Source organism: Arachis ipaensis, chromosome B03, assembly GCF_000816755.2.
Source record: "Arachis ipaensis cultivar K30076 chromosome B03, Araip1.1, whole genome shotgun sequence".
In the NCBI taxonomy this organism is placed as follows: Eukaryota; Viridiplantae; Streptophyta; class Magnoliopsida; order Fabales; family Fabaceae; genus Arachis; species Arachis ipaensis.
Genome location: NC_029787.2, coordinates 113,542,135 through 113,555,906, shown reverse-complemented (window position 1 = coordinate 113,555,906; position 13,772 = coordinate 113,542,135). Strand labels below are relative to the sequence as shown.

The 13,772-nt window shown below is 34.8% G+C and overlaps 2 protein-coding genes and 1 long non-coding RNA gene across 5 annotated transcripts in view; 2 read left to right on the top strand and 1 right to left on the bottom strand.

Moving 5' to 3' along the window:
• Positions 523 to 3,059, bottom strand: LOC110270307. Its single transcript, XR_002359706.1, has 2 exons — positions 2,636 to 3,059; positions 523 to 843 (listed from the first exon to the last, which is right to left on the bottom strand). It is a non-coding gene; the product is annotated as an uncharacterized LOC110270307 (long non-coding RNA).
• Positions 3,189 to 10,750, top strand: LOC107630990 (phosphatidylinositol 4-kinase beta 1). The gene is made up of 16 exons (XM_016334286.2): positions 3,189 to 5,311; positions 5,409 to 5,597; positions 5,743 to 5,791; positions 5,994 to 6,126; positions 6,239 to 6,722; positions 6,973 to 7,053; positions 7,140 to 7,259; positions 7,485 to 7,554; positions 8,288 to 8,385; positions 8,471 to 8,575; positions 9,045 to 9,098; positions 9,224 to 9,367; positions 9,450 to 9,503; positions 9,596 to 9,670; positions 9,767 to 9,850; positions 9,926 to 10,750. The coding sequence occupies exons 1-16, from the start codon at positions 3,836 to 3,838 to the stop codon at positions 10,025 to 10,027; spliced, it is 3,318 nt and encodes a 1,105-aa protein (XP_016189772.1). The 5' UTR covers positions 3,189 to 3,835; the 3' UTR covers positions 10,028 to 10,750.
• LOC107634634 (NAC domain-containing protein 82-like) overlaps positions 11,567 to 13,772 on the top strand; it is a 6,190-nt gene continuing 3,984 nt past the window's right edge. The window contains exons 1-2 of one of the 3 annotated variants that reach the window (XM_016338054.2): positions 11,567 to 11,883; positions 12,698 to 12,856. In XM_016338054.2, coding sequence (XP_016193540.1) covers positions 12,703 to 12,856 — 154 coding nt within the window. In that variant the 5' untranslated portion in view covers positions 11,567 to 11,883; positions 12,698 to 12,702. Of the gene's footprint in view, positions 11,884 to 12,248; positions 12,857 to 13,772 lie in introns of those variants that run through there. The other 2 variants (XM_016338056.2, XM_016338055.2) reach the window with 2 other exon arrangements.

Below are 13,772 nucleotides of genomic sequence, written 5' to 3'. Positions count from 1 at the left end.
AAATCCAATTGAGGAATTTGTCTTCTCAGTTGGAGATATGTTCAATTTCTATTTTTCTCTCTGAAACATGTAATCAATTGTTTCTTATTTGTGCTTCAAATTTTCGTAGAAAAACCTGCAAGTTTAGAATCTTTGTAGAAATTTTCAACTTCTTCAAGCGTGTTAAAAGTCATCCCAACTTTTGGAACAAGCTGCTCATCAACATCGCACAGAAACTGAAAATAAATCGAAATCGGTGCAAAATAAACCATATTAAAAACTAAAATACATCGAAACGGAGGAGGAAACAGATTCATCAAAATAGTAGAATCAAATTCAGAACTGGTAAGTTACAATTAAATACAAACCATCAGCCATGCACAACAAATTTCAGAAAGAAAAACAAAATGATTCAACTTTAGAATCATAAACTACTACAAACTACATTAACTAGATTCAAACTACACCTCACCACTTGATTCGATTCAAAACAACAATATAATTCGTCTTGGTTCAATTGAAAGTCTTAAATACACCGAAAGGTTTCCAAAATACATCAATTTATAATCGAAATACACCGAAACGGGAGGAGAAAATAGATTCATCAAAATAATAGAATCAGATTCAGAACTGGTACATTACATTCATTTCAAACCATCAACCATGAACAACAATTTTTACAAAAAAAAAATATTATTATTCACCTACAGAATCATAAACTACTAACGGACAACATTAACTAGAATTGAACCACACCTCAGTCCCTTCATTCGATTCAAAACAATAATCCACTTCGCTTTGATTCAATTGACAGTCTGAGCTTGAATCATTCATTATCTTCGACAACAAAATAACCGTTCAAACCTAATTTTACACATTGATTTCAAAAACTTAAACGAAGAGCGTTGAACTTGAATGAAGAAAACGCAGAGAACGAAGAGAACATAGAGAAGGAGGAAAAAAAAGCAGAGACCGTAGAGATGGAATGAAACGTAGAAATGCAGAAAATTTGAAAAAAGATTTCGAGTAAACACCCAACCCGGTCCTTATCCATTTTCACGAAAGACAAAGCGATTCCTGTCAAAAAAAAAAGGGACACTTCGACCCTCAACCTTTTTATTTTGGGATAATATGATCCCTCTGTTAAAGGTCCGTTAAATAATAACAAAAATTAGTTTTGTAGAATTTTATTTGTATTTTGTGGAAAATTTTAAACCTTAACAAAATTCTTTTCAACAATATAACCAATTACTACCACTACTACCACTACCTTCTTCATCCTCATTATTATCACTTATACCTCTATTATTTTTATTGCTTTATCATCATCATTATCTCCTCTACCGTCATCATCACCAATACCAATATTATGAACATTAAAATTTTCTTCTTTTATTTCTTTTTTGATGTTATTTTTTTTCTTTAAAAGGTATTTGTACTACAATTATCTTTTTTTGCAGCATCATTTTCATCAATGATTTTTCTTGACTTAACCATCATTAGTGAAAAAATTTTTAAAAACAAATTTATTAATAGTTTGTGAGGTTTAAAGCCCCACAAAATACAAATAAAACTCTCATAAAACTAATTTTTGTTATTATTTAATGAATTTTTTAATAGAAGAATCGTATTATCCCAAAATAAAAAGGTTAAGGGTCGAAGTGTCCATTTTTCTAGAATAGAAATCGCTTTGTTCTTCATAAAAATGGACAAAGACCGGATTGAGTATTTACTCTTATTTTTTCCTTTTCATATTGTTAGGACAAGTTGGAGAATATTTTCCGGCAAGAATGGAGAGGTTGCTCTCCCACAAAAGAATCTGCCAGAGAACTACTTTTGCTTCTAATCCTACATCAGTTAAAGAGAAATATTCATAATCAAATCTCATTTTTTATTTAATAATTACCGTTAGCTTTTTTATTCATGAAAAGATTAATGTTGGCTTGAAGAATCAAGATCAACGTATGTACTATAGCAGTTCTTTTCTAACGTTGATTTCAATATCAATATTTAATAATTAGTTGTCTAAAATTATTTTGATACATATATGTTAAAGCTCATTGAAAAGATATTTATTATACTGTTACAGGGAAACCAGCTTGAAGGAATCAGTTGGTGGGCAACAGAAGAGGAGGATTTTCCCATGAGCTTAATGCCTTGTAGAGTAATGAAAGTGGATAATGAAAGAGTGACCGAATTTAGAAAAACAAATAGGGTAAAAAAATAAAATCAAAATTTTATAAATATTTTAATAATTAATTTATTTTATTATAATTTTTAATATATAAAATAATTAGTTTCATNNNCCGTCCATTTATTTTTTTTAATGGTTAGGATAAAAAATTCTATTTGGACCATCAAGGTCCCAAATATACTTTCCAAATTCTCCATAAAAGAAACCTTAAAAGTGAAACATGCAAGAAAACGCTGCAGTCTGCAGAGATTGAAGTTTCTTTACCCCTAAAAATTTTGTTGCAACGAGCCTTCAGGAAATTCAGCCACATTATTAAAAGTAAAAGCGGAGAAAGAAAAGGACCTTGCGATTTGAAAAAAAGAAAAAACAATGCCTGCCGCCGAGAACTAACTCAAATTCAGGGGAAGCATGAAATACAGAATAAAGAAACCGAAGGCAAATTGAGAAGTGAAACGCATTCACCTGCTGCATTTTGATGCCCAAAGTGTACCGGGAATCAGCCTGGAGCGCCACAAGCGTTTTGCCGCCGCGGTGGTAACGGTGTCGGTGGCCGTACATTTTCGGGATATTAGAAATTCAGAATTTAGATGTGAAAAGTTTTTTACTCCAAAAATGAAAAGAGAGAAAAAAATCTGAAGAGCGAGCCAATGATGAAAGTTTTGGTCGTTAAGACCATAAAGAAGGAAGATGATGGTATGGAAGCCCAATAGGCGGGTATCAGGTCCATGGCCGAAAAAGGTCAGGGCATCAGGTCCAGAAAAAATCAATGCACCGACCAAACAAAAAGTGGCGGTGCTAATGGTCATGTAAAGCGGAAGCATAACGTCCGTGAAATCTAGGCCCAATTTTTTTTGGTGACTAATCTAGGCCCAATTATTTTATTTAAATTTAGCCCATTAATTTATATTTAGTTATTTACACGGTTGACCAAAATTAAAAAATAAAAAATAAAATTAATAAATACCACGCGCCATCTAGTGCGCATCTTACAGCTATGCGCATCTTAGCAGCTTTCAAGTTATTCACTTATTTTTGTGACAATTTTAATGTTCAAACAATCAAACTTCAAATTTAACTAGCACGTCACCTGCGTCGTCTTTCACACTCTGCAAAAAGCAACAACGACCACCACAGCCCCACCGCAACCACCGCCAGTCCCCTCTTCTAAAACGCTATCTTTTCCATTAAGCTGCCGAAAGACACAGATCATCCTCTGCTACCTCCTCCGATCCGATTCCACGCTGCTTCACACTCACCAGAATCAAAATTCACATTCTCCTCGCTGCTTTGGAATCTTCCTTACCTCCATTTCCAAGTTTAGTTCTGTTGCAAGAAGAGTTCCCTGGTTGCTTCATCTCTAGCTTCTGTTTTTGTTGCTCTTGGTCTAATCCATAAGAAGCGACTTGCCGCTCTGTAGTTGCATGATTGGGCATAAGAAGTTCTGATCAGTTTCTTGGTACTCGGGTTCTGTGATAGGCACCTGAGGTAGACAACTGGTGAGAGCTGTATCCTCGTTTTATGTAGGATTAGGGTTTTGGGCGAAGGTTTAAGCGGATTTAAGGGTTTATATGGGAAGGGTAGAAGTAGAAGTAGCATGCTTTTGTTGTTTTGAATCCGATCCAATTGAAATTAGGGTTTCCCTTTTATGACAGTAAATTGAGAATGGTGAGGCTACTCGGGTTCATTCGTGGTTTTGATGAGCCCAGGGAAATCACGTCGAGGTCGAACCTCACCGGTGAGTCAAGTGAAAACGGCTGGCTCATCAGGTTCTTTGACTCGGATTTCTTCTGTGAGTGGATTGCTGTTAGCTACTTGTACAAGCATGATCACGCCGGGGTGCGTGATTATCTCTGTAATAGAATGTATACTCTTCCCTTGCAGGGGATTGAGAGTTATTTGTTCCAAGTATGTTACATGATGATACACAAGCCCAGTCCCTCCTTGGATAAGTTTGTCATAGATGTGTGCGCCAAGTCGCTTAAGATTGCTTTGAAGGTGCATTGGTTCTTGTTGGCCGAGCTTGAGGATTCTGATGACAATGAAGGGATTAGTAGGGTTATAGAGAAGTGCCAGATTGCAGCCACCTTGATGGGCGAGTGGCCTCCCTTGATTCGCCCTCAAACCGAGACTCCGAGTTCTGGAGGCAAGTTGAATAGGTTACTGTCTTCGAAATCTCGCTTTTTGTCTCTGACATCCTCCCCGCCATCACAGAAGTCTTTATCGTTCTCACCTCCTTCGGGGAACATTGTGCAAGAGGATGGCAATCCTCTATCCCCTGATGAGAACAAGATATTTAAGAAGCTTATTCCAAGTCCAAAGTTTAGAGATGCTTTGCGTTTTAGGAAGTCAGTGGATAAAGACAATAATGATTCTGAAAAGGATGGGTTTTTCAAGAGACTTCTAAAAGATAGCAAAGGTGAGGACGAGCTAGGCCAGAAAATACGAGATGCATTTTCTTTTCGGAAGTCATCTGAAAAAGATGACGAAGACTCTGAAAAGGATAATTTTTTTAAAAGGTTATTAAGCAGTAGGGATAGTAAGGGTGACGAAGAAGACTCTGAAAAGGATGGTTTCCTTCGAAGACTATTGAGGGATAGAGGCGAGGATGAGGATTTGACCTCAAGTTCTGAGGGATTTTTTAAGAGATTGTTTCGTGATAGCAAGAATGATTCTGAGGATGGAACTCACACTAAAACAATTGAAGATGCAGAGAAAGAGGGGCTTTTCCGAAAGTTTTTCCGGGAGAAATCTGAAGATAGAAAGGAGGGGAGTGATAGAAATGACGGAGTTGCTAATTCTGAAGAGAAATGTGTCAAACCTGTGGAAGAAGATGAAAAAGAAGGGTTTATCAGGAAGTTTTTCAAGGATAGATTTGAGGACAGGAAAGATACAAACGATAAAACTGAAGAGGGCACTGCCAATGGTGAGGAAGAAGAGCTTTTCGAGTTTTCCTTGTTCAAAAGACTGTTTCGGGTGCACCCAGAAGATGCTAAACGTAGTCCCGCCAATGAAAATGGCAATAAAGGTGGCTTGTTTGAGAGTAGTCCAGGTACAGAGAATTTTTTTCGCAAATTATTTAAAGATCGTGACCGATCAATAGAAGATTCAGAGTTACTGGGATCAAAGAAGCAGAAAGAGGTTTGTTGAATAGTTGTTTATAAATTATCATTTGGTTTAGTTCCAGACATATTTCATTATTATGTCTCATTTCGGGGTTATCATATTACTTTGGCAGAAGCATCCTGGATCACCAAAGCAACAAAATGAAAAATCAACCACAAAGCCCCCACTACCATTTAGTGCATCTCAGTTTCGCAAAGGAGCTTACCATGATTCACTGGAGTTTGTGCAATCATTATGTGAGACATCATATGGCTTAGTGGATGTATTTCCTATTGAAGATCGAAAAAGTGCTCTGCGTGAGGTTTTTTTCTTACATTTTTATTCAATGCCTTCTAGTTTCTTCATCTAATTTTTATAGAGATTCAAATATGTTTGTATTCTAGATATGTCCTTGATCCTTTTCCATTTCAATGTTTCTGACACATTTTTTGTTATTATGTTTCTAGTCACTTGTAGAGATCAATTTACATGTAACAGATGCTCAGAACAATGGAGGTAATCCTTAACTACATGTGTTATATATCTGAAGTTCACCTCATGCTTTGGATTTTTCTATTTGTAGTTGTTTTCAGTCGAAGGTTAAATTTATTTCCAAGACGTGGCAATTAAGTTACATTGCTTCCCTTTGCTTACTATATATGTATATCTCAACTATCTTCTTACATCTATATGAATCTTGCTTGTCATATGTTCCTAGGAGTATGTTTTCCGTTGGGAAAGGGCATGTATCGTGTGCTGCATATACCTGAAGATGAAGCTGTTCTCTTGAATTCTAGAGAGAAGGCACCTTACCTAATCTGTGTTGAAGTTTTGAGATGTGAAATTCCAAGGTATTACTTGTACTTGGATAATACTATTCAGCATTGTAAAAATAGTAAATAGTAAAGTAAATTGAAAAACATATTTTTATATATTCCTCTCTCTCTCAATTATTTGCTGTAGCAATTCCAAGGAGGCATCTAGCTCCCAGAAACTTTCCCAAGGTGGAATTCCTTTGGCAAATGGAGATGCTCTATTGCACAAGCCACCCCCTTGGGCTTATCCATTACGGACAGCACAAGAAGCATATCGAAATAGCAACGATAGGATGTCAAGATCTACTGCTCAAGCAATTGATCAGGCAATGACCCATGTACCCGAGTCAAAAAATAAATTTGTTAGTGTGAATCTTTCTGTGGAGAAACAATTACCTCGACAGACAGAGAAGACTGAATTGGCTAAACTACCTGGAAGTAGTCGAAATATTGCTTCAATTCACAGAAAGGGTGTACAGGGAAAAGCAGGACATGACAGTGATTTGGAATGGGTACGAGTAGTCTTGACAGCTGATCCTGGGGTTAGATTGGAAGATATTGAGGATCAAGCACCACCTCGGAGGAAGGAACATCGCCGTGTTCCAAGTACAATTGCAATAGAGGAAGTAAAGGTGAGCTTTTATGTTGTTTTTAGAGTTATTAGTGCCACCATTTACAATACTTTTGTCTAAGCACCTACCAAGAGCCTTGATTTGGTGTCAGAATTGGCAAAGGTGAATTGTGTTGCCATATATGATTAGTTGTTATGTTTGCGCAGCCTATAATGAAAGAAACAAATGGTTGGCAAAGTCCACCTTAATATTTTTTTTTTATCATAATTATGAGAAAATGTTATGATATCAACATTTGAATCTTTGGCAGGCTGCGGCAGCAAAAGGTGAAGCACCTCTTGGACTCCCTTTGAGAAGTTCTGGTCAAGATTCATCTGATGCACAACCAAGTGTAAGACATTGTTGTTAAGGTTTTGTTTCAATTATTTGACATTAGCAACATGTAGTTGTCATATATGACTTGATTCATCCTAACAGGCTAATGGAATTACTCCCAAAGCCAGTGACGCCTTATCTGGTGAACTTTGGGAGGTGAAGAAAGAGAGAATACGCAAAGCTTCCGAAAATGGGAAGTTACCTGGTTGGGATCTGCGATCTGTAAGTGCATTTTTCAACCAAAGTAATTTGCTTCATATGTACACATGAACTCAATCATAAATAACAACTGTAAAATATTTATGTATTACATAAAAATGATGTACAACCTATGATTATGTAAAGCGTGGTTGTTTTTTTGTTATTTCTTCACTTTTTCAGTTTGGAATATGTGCTTTATATACCAATCGTTTGTGCATTACAGTACAATTTTTGCATTTCCCATAGGTTATTGTAAAGAGTGGTGATGATTGTAGACAGGAACATCTGGCTGTTCAACTTATTTCTCACTTCTATGGTAGGTGATCTCTCAGATCTTCCCTACATCCCTACCCCTCCTTCATGTTTATAGTTTAATTTTCTTGTTCCATTTTGTTCCTATATTGCAATCTTCCAATTTTGGTAAATCCATTTCTCAATTGATGTTCAAATTGTGAGCATTTCCCAAACTGCACCTCAAAGTAATAAATACTAAGGAAAGAGAAAATATCAAGATATTTAAACAGCAAAATTCCTGACCAAGGCATTTTTTCATTTTCTTTCCCTTTAGTTAGTTACCTACCATTTTTAGGCTGGAGGAAGATTTATTGGTATTTGAAACACCAGAACAGGTTTTTACTCTGTTCTAGCAAACAAACAACCTTTGCGACAACCATACCATAGAAAAGACTTATATCTTGATTTCGTTTTTCAAGGCTTAGTTGTTAGCTTATTAGTTATTGCAATGCTTTTGTTTGATTCATATAGTTGACTTCCTTTAGTGAACAAGACTTCTGTTGTTGACTTTGTCAAAAGTCAAAACAGGTCAGTGTAAACTCGTGTAAGCTCCTCTTATACAATAAATGATATCAGTTTGTAGATATCAGCTGAAGTTCCATTGTAGTAACTTAACACCCTCTAACTTGGTGATAATTGCTCGAGATGAGATCTTATTTTTAGCTCATTCTCATTAAGTTTGAACTAAGATGCTGAGTCTTGTCTGGGTGTGTTCATAACATGTTGCTTAATAAATTGCTGGATTTTGTTGCCAGATATTTTCCAAGAAGCTGGACTACCTCTTTGGTTGCGCCCTTATGAAGTTTTATGTACTTCTTCGTATACAGCTCTTATTGAAACGATTCCAGATACGGTATTTCTCAGCTTACACCACTTTAAATCTGTTAAAATGTATTAACTTTTTGTCTTCATTATTAAAAGAATTTGTGCTTTTTTAGGCTTCTCTACATTCAATCAAAAGTAGACATCCCAACATCTCAAGTTTGCGTGAATTCTTCAATGCCAAGTATCAAGAAAATTCTCCAAGTTTCAAACTTGCCCAGGTAATTTACAGATGCAATTACAATAATGTTGCTGTTGACAGAAATTGTCTATCTTATGATTTTTAATGCCTTCTTAATTAGGTTTCATTACTATATATCATGTTTTGTTTTGTATGTCCCTTTCGCTCTCTCATTTTGTAACACTAAATTCACATTTTCTTGAAAAGGTTGATGTTTTTGTTTCGAGAACCAATTGTTTTGGTTGGTTATTTAGCAGTACTCCTATCCTTCCTCCCGCGATGTATTTTAACTAAACGACATGAAAAAGTTGCCTCGTTGCACAATCAAGTAAAGGAAAATGGACCATGATTAAAATTATCACTTAAGTTCTTGTAAATTTGTAATCCTTGGCATAAACTGTTTCTTCGTCATTTTATTGATTCTAACTTGTTTGATGCACCTTGTTGTGTTAAAAATAGAGATGATTCCCTTTCCTTTTTTACCTTGATAGTATATTTGTTTGTTTCAGAGGAACTTTGTTGAGAGTATGGCTGGGTATTCCCTTGTGTGCTACCTATTACAGGTTTGAAGCCCCTTGGTGACTGGTCCTTGTCTTATTTCAATGAGAGTTTTAGCAATATTTTGCAGTTTATTGTTATCAAAATTGTATTCTTTCTATTTCTCATTTATGCCCTTTTCCCTATTCAGGTGAAGGATAGGCATAATGGAAACCTTTTATTGGATGAAGAAGGTCACATCATACATATTGATTTTGGCTTCATGCTTTCCAACTCACCTGGTGGTGTTAATTTTGAAAGTGCACCTTTCAAGTTAACCCGAGAGCTTCTTGAGGTAAACTTATATTATATCTATTTCATTGGGTATTAGATTCTATAACATTGTTCACAAATTCACAATAATATAATTGTGCTAGGTCATGGACTCTGATGCTGAAGGTGTTCCAAGCGAGTTCTTTGATTACTTCAAGGTGCTAATGAAACTAATCTTTTGAGAAACTTCAAATTGCATATGCTATTGTTAGCTCTAAATTTGTCTGCTTGCTTTGTCATGTTACCCCAGGTTTTATGCATTCAAGGGTTCCTTACTTGCCGCAAGCATGCTGAGCGAATTATTCTTCTTGTCGAGATGTTGCAGGTAATATAAATGTTAGCTTCATTCAGTAATACTCCCAATTCATATTGGGTTTGTACTTTTTTCATTCTTAAAAAATTCCGCTTATGTTGGAATCAGGACTCAGGCTTTCCATGCTTTAAAGGCGGTGCAAGAACAATACAGAACTTACGAAAGCGATTTCATCTGAGTTTAACAGAAGAGGTTCCAATAATAACATTTCTTTTGTAATTACAGTGTTTTGGATGTGATTTTAACCTTTTTTTTTCCTTCTGGCAGCAATGTGTCTCCTTGGTGCTTTCACTTATTAGCAGTAGTCTGGATGCGTGGAGGACACGGCAGTATGATTATTACCAGAAAGTTTTGAATGGAATATTGTGAGATAATAGGTTAATAATGATCACTTGCTTGTTCCATTTTTAACCAAGCTTGCACAGCTGGTGTGTCAATTGATGCTCAGTGGAGACACTTTTGAGGTTTTTGACAGAGCGAAGGATAATAGGTGGTGGCATGCAGCAACCTCTTTTCTCCTGATAGGAGGAAGATTCTAAGAACCAAAATACGTTAACAGTACACCAGGCCAAATTTGCTGAATCCTGGGTCTTTTATATTATCTTTTCTTTCATTACATCTTCATGTGCATGAAGCTGCTACTTGGAGAAAGAAGCTGCATGAGCCTCCTAAGCGTTTGGATAGTACACAGTGTACAGATATTTTTGGGGAATAGAACGGATTCACGTTGGATGTTGAGACTGCTACCTGGTGCAATTACGGATTCATGCAGAGTCAGATGCAGGGCCGGCACACTCTTCTGCATGACCCTTTCATGGAAGAAATCGTGGGCAGGTCTTCGGTGTTGGGCAACTACTCTGTTATTTTTGGTAATGATCTTAGCTGTTCAACGCATCTGTCTTCCCAGATTTGATTCTTCAATACTTCACTCCGGAAAATTGTAATTGAAATTTGTTAATGATGTTGCTGCATTGTTTGCAATATTTAATTTTAAAATGGAAACTAAATTGGTGAAATATATGTAAATGATATTATAATGTGATATACATTAATATGGTTTTCATGCAAATTGCCCAGGGATTTGTATTTGCATTGTCTGTCTGTCCTATTCCCCCTTCTCTCTTTCTAACTCAGGCTAACACCAACACTACTGAGAAATGTGGAATTGGGAACTCATACATCCACCCATCTCTCTTATGTAAAAAGAATAAAATAAAATTAAAATTAAAAAAACTTACTTGCCCAGTTCTTCCATGTTACTCATTTTCTCCTCTTCAATGACATTATATATACCAAAACCAAACTACTCACAAGCATGGTGCCTTTAATGTAAGCAGCAAAGAATAAATACAAATTTAACCTTCATGTTTTGTCGACTTCCATGCACAAGATATTGGAGGCTTTTGAGAAAAAAAAAAAAAGTCTTGAACCATGGCTCTAGGGTAATAACATTGGCAGTGTTGGTACTTGGTAGTAAGAGTATGGTTTAATTATATGGGTGAAGTTCAACCGGTGAACTTGAGTACTTTTTGACCAAAAAAAAGAACTTGAGTACTTGACAAATCCGTTGGGATTTTAGATGAAAAGAGGTGTAAATAAAAAATGCTTCAGCTAGAAAGTTAATAAAAAAAAATGCTTCAGCTAGAAAGTTGACAAATAAGTCTAAGCCAAATCGTTTAATCAGGTAAGGATTAAACATTAAATAAACATATAGTTTAATCATTCTGTTGGTCTCTATAATTTTGCGAAATTTTCAATTAGGTTCTTAAATTTTTTTTTTTAATTGGATATTTATACCAATTTTTTTTTCAATTAAGTCCCTTTTTATAGTAATTGTCTTAATTTTATAGGGACCCAAATAAAAAAATTGGTATAGAGACCCAAATAAAAGAAAAAAAATATACGCGAGGGGGTTTCCCAAAAGGCTAATCAGTAGCCCAAATTATCTTATTCTCAATAGAAAGAAAACTAGAAAAGAAAAAGCTCTGTTCATAGTTACTGAGTTGTGTTCTCGCCAGCACCTCCTCCCATGGCTTCTTCACTCCCTCAAAGGTGAAAGTGTTTCTCGCCTTCCACACATTCCAGCACAGTATCGCTACTAAAAGGGTCTCTCTGCTTTCATTCTGTCTTCGTCCAAAGTCTGTCTTCGTTTCCCACCACCATTCGTGAAACTGTTCCGTTGCTGTGGAAGGGAGCTGCTGATCAGGTGGCTATTGGAAAAAAAGGTAAACTCCTCGATACCCAGACAGAAGCCACATCATATTTTATTTATTTATTATATTATTTTACAAAGCAAAACAAATACATCCATCATTGATGAAGTTGAACAAGTCAATTTTAAAATTAATAGACTTATTTATCTTTTATTCTTTTATTTAGAAGTTCTGAATTTGAAATAGATTTTTATTTTTTTTAATTATTGCTATTTTTTATAGTATTAAAAATATTAAAATTAGTTGATGGAAAATTGAAATTGGTTACACAGGTATACTTATACTAACTAGTCTTAAATATAAGAAACATTTAAATTTAATAAGAGATATTCTAATCAATTTTTTTTCTAAATTAAAAATTAAAAACTCAACACAAATAAAAGTATTTAACTGTTTACTCTAATCTGTGATACTTAGCGCAAGATCCTTTCCTTTTTACACAACTAGATACTTTAAAGTTCAAACTACAACATAAAAACCAACAACCCACTTCTTCTCAGTTTTCTTATTGGAGCCAACACCAACGGGTAATCCTATTTTCCATTCTTCTTCTGTCCTTTCCCGTTTTTTTCTTTTTTTTTTTTCTTTTACATATATCAATTGTGATTCTCCTCTTTTATCAATTTTGTTTCGCACTATCTCCATCATTATTACCCTTCACAATTCATCTTGTTATTAATCTTGACTACCCTCCCTCCTTTGTGAGGCACAGCAGACTCTGTTCTTCTCCCATAGTCTTAGGATTTATGATTGTTCTCTCGTCTAAAATCAGGATTTAGAATTTAAAAATTAAAATTTGACCTTTTTTTATATTGACAAATTATAGATTATATGGAGAAAGGAAAATTAAGTCCAGGATTTCATTTCAATCCCACTGATGTAGAGCTTCTAAAGTATTTTCTGAAGAGGAAAGTGACCGGCAAAAAGCTACCCAATGTAATTGCTGAGATTAACGTTTATCAGTATTGTCCCTGGGACCTCCGAGGTTAGAACTAAGCGCATCTCTTTGTCTTTGGCTGTGTTTGGTTTAGCATTGGTAAAGAGAAAAGTGTCTTTTAAATTTCTTTAACGCTTTTATTTTGTGTTTGATTATTATTTCTTCTCTTTTGAATGCAGATGTGATTTTACATTTTAAACCCATTTTTATGTGAAAAAAAATTATTTTCAAAAACACTTTATTTCAACTTTAATCTTCTGAGTGCGTTTTTTTTGTTTAAGATGAATTGGGCCCAACTCTTGGTGAACTTCTATAATTTTATAGAGTTCGCCCAATCCTCTAGCGAATTTTATCCAAATTCTCTCTAAAAATTTGACCGAGAACAAAATTAAAATTTCTAAGTCATTATTATTGTTTCCAATAATATAGAAGAATAGACAAAAGTACACACAACAAGCCAAAAATGACTTTTCAATGTCGCCGGTGCTAATGGCATAAGCCATGTTTAACCAGGATTTTTCTATTATGAAAATAAGTAGTGAGGCTTGGTTTGGTAAAACTTTTACTTTTTGAAAGTAATTTATGAAAATTGTCGTTTAAAAGACAGCTTTTAGCTGCAGGCGTTTGGTAAAATCAAATTAAAAGTAACTTTTAATAAGCACAAGCACCACAATTATGTGTGTGTTTAGATTAGGGTTTATAAACGAGAGTTTGCATAAAATTGATTTTGCAAATTTGATTTTGATGAAAAGTAAGTTTGTGTTAAAGTAATTTATGTTTGTCAATTTTTATATCAAAATGGATTATCATAAAATAAATGTTGTTTGGATTACACACTTAAAATCACTTTTAGATAAAAAATTACTAAAATAAACTATCAACTTAAATAATTTTTGTATATTATCTTATCATTTTAATTTAGATATTTGAATAGATCTTATTAATTAATTTTATAATAAAATTA

What these genes read in the sequence shown, in the direction of transcription:
- LOC107630990 (XM_016334286.2), top strand. Translation starts at nt 3,836, where the DNA reads ATGGTGAGGCTACTCGGGTTCATTCGTGGTTTTGATGAGCCCAGGGAA. An exon ending in ACTTATTTCTCACTTCTATG is followed by an intron (nt 7,555 to 8,287) that starts GTAGGTGATCTC and finishes TTTTGTTGCCAG; the next exon opens with ATATTTTCCAAGAAGCTGGA. An exon ending in TAACCCGAGAGCTTCTTGAG is followed by an intron (nt 9,368 to 9,449) that starts GTAAACTTATAT and finishes TAATTGTGCTAG; the next exon opens with GTCATGGACTCTGATGCTGA.